The 4,250-nt window shown below is 61.0% G+C and overlaps 1 protein-coding gene across 6 annotated transcripts in view; it reads left to right on the top strand.

Annotated features, from left to right (window-relative positions):
• The first annotated feature begins 200 nt into the window (after positions 1-200).
• MIB2 (MIB E3 ubiquitin protein ligase 2) overlaps positions 201-4,250 on the top strand; it is a 12,189-nt gene continuing 8,139 nt past the window's right edge. For 2 of the 6 annotated variants that reach the window (XM_039248317.1, XM_039248316.1), the window contains exon 1: positions 1,805-2,105. In XM_039248317.1, coding sequence (XP_039104248.1) covers positions 2,015-2,105 — 91 coding nt within the window. In that variant the 5' untranslated portion in view covers positions 1,805-2,014. Of the gene's footprint in view, positions 327-1,133; positions 1,425-1,804; positions 2,106-4,250 lie in introns of those variants that run through there. The other 4 variants (XM_039248319.1, XM_039248320.1, XM_039248318.1 and 1 more) reach the window with 4 other exon arrangements.

Here is a 4,250-nt window from a genome sequence, read left to right as displayed (position 1 = left end):
ACTGCTGCAGCAGGAGCGAGGCCGCCAGAGCCCAGGGAGCCCTGCAGGCCTCTGGGGCAGCGCTGGGTGCCGCGGTGTTGGCACGGGAATGGGCATGTAGACAGCGGGCAGCCCAGAAGCAGATGAGGTAGCCCAGCCCTGTCGCCTCGGTCCCGTCGGAGGTGCTAACCGTGCGTCTTGGCTTCTGCTAGGCGCCACAGGGTTGGATGGCCGAGGGCTTGCGCTGAAGCTCGGCCAGGCTAGAGGCCGGTGCCCACGTCTCCAGGCATCAGGACTGCAGCCCGACAGTGTCAAGGCAGGGGGTTGGCGACTGGACGGCCAGACAGGTGAGCTCTTGACAGGCTGTGGTGCGGTAGTTTGGATCTGGCTGTTTCTTCCTGTGGATTCTGTTTGATGCCTTGTCAGAGGAGTTTGGGTTATTTTTGAGTGTGTGTGTACGTGTGTGAGGGTGATAAATAATTCTGCTCCGGCATCCTCCGAATTCAGATCTGAATGAAGAAATCAGGAAAGGTGACTCATCCTGGTGGGACCAGCGGGGCAGGTACCCTTCTGTCAGCTGCAGATGCAACAAGTATCTGAATGCCTTGCTCCCGCTCAGATGGGCCCTGTGCAGTGGTTGGGGCAGGACACCCCAGTCTGCAGGGTTCTCGAGGGCTTCTGTTTGGGGGGGGGGGCAGGAGTCAGGTGATGACAGCCCTGTACTTCCTCTAGGCGTTTGGCCAGCAGGGGTCTTCATGCTGGGCCAAGTTGGGTTTCCTGGACTTTCTGTCTCAGGGCTTCACCCTGGTCCCTCATGGGCCGGACTCTGCAGCACCCAGGATGTCCACCTTTGCCTTAGCCAGAGCTCCCACGTGACAGGGGCTGTGATTCACCAAGTTTTGCCAGTTGATTGTGCCCCACATGGTGTTGATTCAAACAGCACCATCAGACACAGCCAGAGGCAGGAGAGGAGCGGCAACTGCATGTCACGTGCCACGTCAGTGTCACCTAACTGTATTCCTTTGAATAAAGGCAGTTTGCCCACTTCTTAGCTAAATGGTATTTAACTTTTATGGCTTTTAAAAGTTTTCCAATAAAATGTTCACAAATAGGGAAAACACCTGATTTCTACACTGGCCTCATGTGTGTTTCAGAAATCGCTTTGCCTACAAGAGCTGGCAGCTTCTTGAGATGTGAGAAACTAGAAACCCGCAGAATAGACCCTGGTGTCCGCCTGCATGGTTAAGACGGTAAATGCTAAAAGTGTAAAACTGCCTTTTAACAAACACTCTCTCCAGACTTGCTTGCCCGTTCGGTTGCTGCGCTCTCTGTTGGCCTGGTTGCTAGTTTCCGACAGGAAATCTTGGTGGCTGTCAAAATTTGCGACCTGAGAAGTAGCAGCTAAATGTCTGGGATGCTGACTCGAGGCCGGCTCGTCTTCTGAGGTAAGTTACAATCCTGCTAACGTGTGTCCGTCCCCTCCTGCTCGGGACGTGCCCAGCGACAGCCTCTGAGGGCATTTGGGTGCCAGGCAGGGATGTGGCCGGTAAGCTCTGAGGAGGACGTCAGAGTATAGTGTTTCTGGCAAAGGAAGAAAAAAAATAAGGCTCTGGGTGAATAGCCCACTGGAGGGGCGCCTTCTTTCTCTGTAGCCCCTCTGGGCTTTGCCCCTGCCTCCCGGCTCTCAGCCCCGGTCCATCGCCCACTTGCCACGCCCTTCCCGAGCATCCTGGTGGGACTGCCTACAGTGAGATAGAGAGGCCTGGTGGGGGGCACGGGGGCTGGGCACCTGATGTCACGTGGGGCCCAAGTCCTGGGCCCCCAAAGACGGTGACGAGGACTAGGCAGAGAGGTGAGAGGAGAGAAGTGAGAGACTGGAAAGCTGCCAGCCTCCTCGTGAGGGTGCAGGAACGCCAGGCCAAGATGTTCCTGAGGCCCGGGAGCTGGCTGTCCCACCTCGGAGGTGGACATGTAGGAGGGGACAGCTGGGAGGTGCTGCTGGAGGCTCTGCTCAGGCCTGAGATGAGGTGACACCATGCTGGACGGAGCTGCTGAAGCAGGGCGTAGACCTCAAGTCCTGCGGGATCGGGTGCTGGAGACGAGGAGACACGGAGGCTCCCAGGGCTGTGCGTGTCTCCAGAGTAGGCCGCCCCTCTTCTCTCCATTGTCCTCAGGGGGTGCTGGTCTGGGTGAGCACAGTGAGGGGCAGGAAGGGCCCACGGTCCAGTGTGTCCCATTGGGCTGCGTCGCGTCCCACATGGGTTGGTGCGTTCCCAGAAGGCACAGCCCTGGGCAGGGGGTGGCGGCTCACCTGACAAGCCTAGGGGAGGGCTGGCTGTGCTAAAAATATTGGACATGAGTGTAACAGGTGCTGGGCTGCCCTGGGGACCCGCCTTGCTGCCCCACGTGGGGCTGGCAGCGGCTCAGGCCTGGTCCTGGTCTCTCACAGATCCTTCTGGGCACCTCCCCCCCCTTTGTTCTCTGCCCATTCCCATAGGGCAGGGCTGGGCATGGGCACAACTTACTTTCCGCCTTGGGGTGCCTCCCCCCCCCCCCACCGCCTGCTGCCGTGTCTTTTTGGAAGTGGTTCTGCAGCACGTGGCCAGTAGGGCCCCAAGGTCAGCAGGCCGGTGTGGCTGCCAGGCTGGCCTCACAGAGGGCGAGCCACCCCGGCCACAGAACGGCTTGTGGCACTGACTCGTGGCACTCGGGTCCCTTCCTGCCCCGAGTCCTATTTCAGTGTGGGGCCGGTTTCTGCACCCTGCGGGCGAGGACCCGCCCGGGCCTGCCTGCCCACGCGGGTCTGGGTCTGCGGTCGCTGGAACAAGGCCCACTGAGGCTGAGGGTGTGTTCGCAGGGTGCTGGGAAGGGCAGGGAGCAGCTTGGGGTGACCCGTCCATACCGCCGGCTCCGGTGGCTTCCCAGCAGGCAGGAACATCTGGCCGGGTAGGGGTGAGGTGTGTACACCAAGGGGCAGTCACTGCTCTGCAGGCCGGCGCCTCGGGCCCCGCTGCTCCACCTGAGACACACGTGTGGCAGCTGCAGAGGGGGGCGCCAGGCAGGAGGCTGAGGCCACATGCGGGTGGACCCGACCCCCGGGATGCCTCCCCTCCTGTGGAGCTGGCTGGCACCCAAGGGTGACAGGCATGCTCGGGTGGCATTCTCGCCACGGCAGGCCTGGGCTCGTGGAAGAAAGAGGAATCTTGGTGCTGGAGCCTGCTGTGGTCTCAGGCCCGGCTGCCCCATTGTAGCAGAGGCCAGAGAGCAGAAGGGAAGGCAGCTGCGAGGCGACAGCGCAGGGAGGCAGGGTGGCCTAAGAGGTGAGCTGTTGGGATGCTTGAGCAACGAGGGGTTTCTCTGAGGAGAGACTCCTAATTAGTCCATGGGTTGGGAAGGTTCGTCCTTCCAAAACACCTACCTGTTTCTGCGGAAGCCCTGGAGGTCCTGCCTGGGCTGGGTGAGGAAGCACCATCACGGGGAGCCTGTCCGGGGAGGGGGAATTTGCAGCAGCCGGAGCTGGCTGAGTGGTTCCCGCCACTGAGAGTCCGAGGGGCCCAGTGGCTCAGACATGCAGGGTAGGCACGGACCGAGGCCCCCGCTCCAAGGGCAGTGCCCCTCCCGTGCCCGCCCTGCGCTGGACGTGGGCCTCAGAGTAGAGTTGGGCAGAGGGTGGACGTCAGATGGTCTGTGGGGCTTGGCCCCGCCTCTGGCAAAGCCTCGCTGCCACCCCCTCCTCACTGCCCACCTGTGGCCTCGGCTGGATGGCACTGCTTCCTGAGCTGTCCGGGCCTGGTACGCGAGCATGGGGTTGGGAATGGGGGTGGACTCGGGACCTTGGAGAGGGCCCCGCGCGGAGCAGTGACCTGTGGTTTTTCCTCCCTTGCTGCTGGCCAGCATCCTGCGGCTGACCAGGGTCACTGGGCCCTAATGGGAGGTGGCAGTAGCCTGTCTGCTCCTCAGCTTCACCCCAGCCACCCTCAGTCTCCCTCCCGCCTCCTGGGTTCACACGCAGGCCAGCTGTCTGCACAGTGTCAGGGTTCTCCTGGCAACGTGACAGACTCTGGCAGAAGTGGAGCGGTGATCGCTCTCTTACAGTTTGGGAGTCCCTGGGGCCCCTCCTCTTCCAAGGCTGTTGATTTCCCCCCCCTTTTTTTTTTAATGTTTTTTTTTTATTTATTTCTAGGAGAGAGAGAGAGGCAGCGTGAGCAGGGGAGGGTCAGAGAGAGAGGGAGTCACAGACTCTGAAACAGGCTCCAGGCTCCGAGCTGGCA

Source organism: Hyaena hyaena, unplaced genomic scaffold, assembly GCF_003009895.1.
Source record: "Hyaena hyaena isolate Hyena2069 unplaced genomic scaffold, ASM300989v1 scaffold_308, whole genome shotgun sequence".
NCBI classification, from domain to species: Eukaryota; Metazoa; Chordata; class Mammalia; order Carnivora; family Hyaenidae; genus Hyaena; species Hyaena hyaena.
This window is presented reverse-complemented; position numbering and strand designations above follow the sequence as displayed.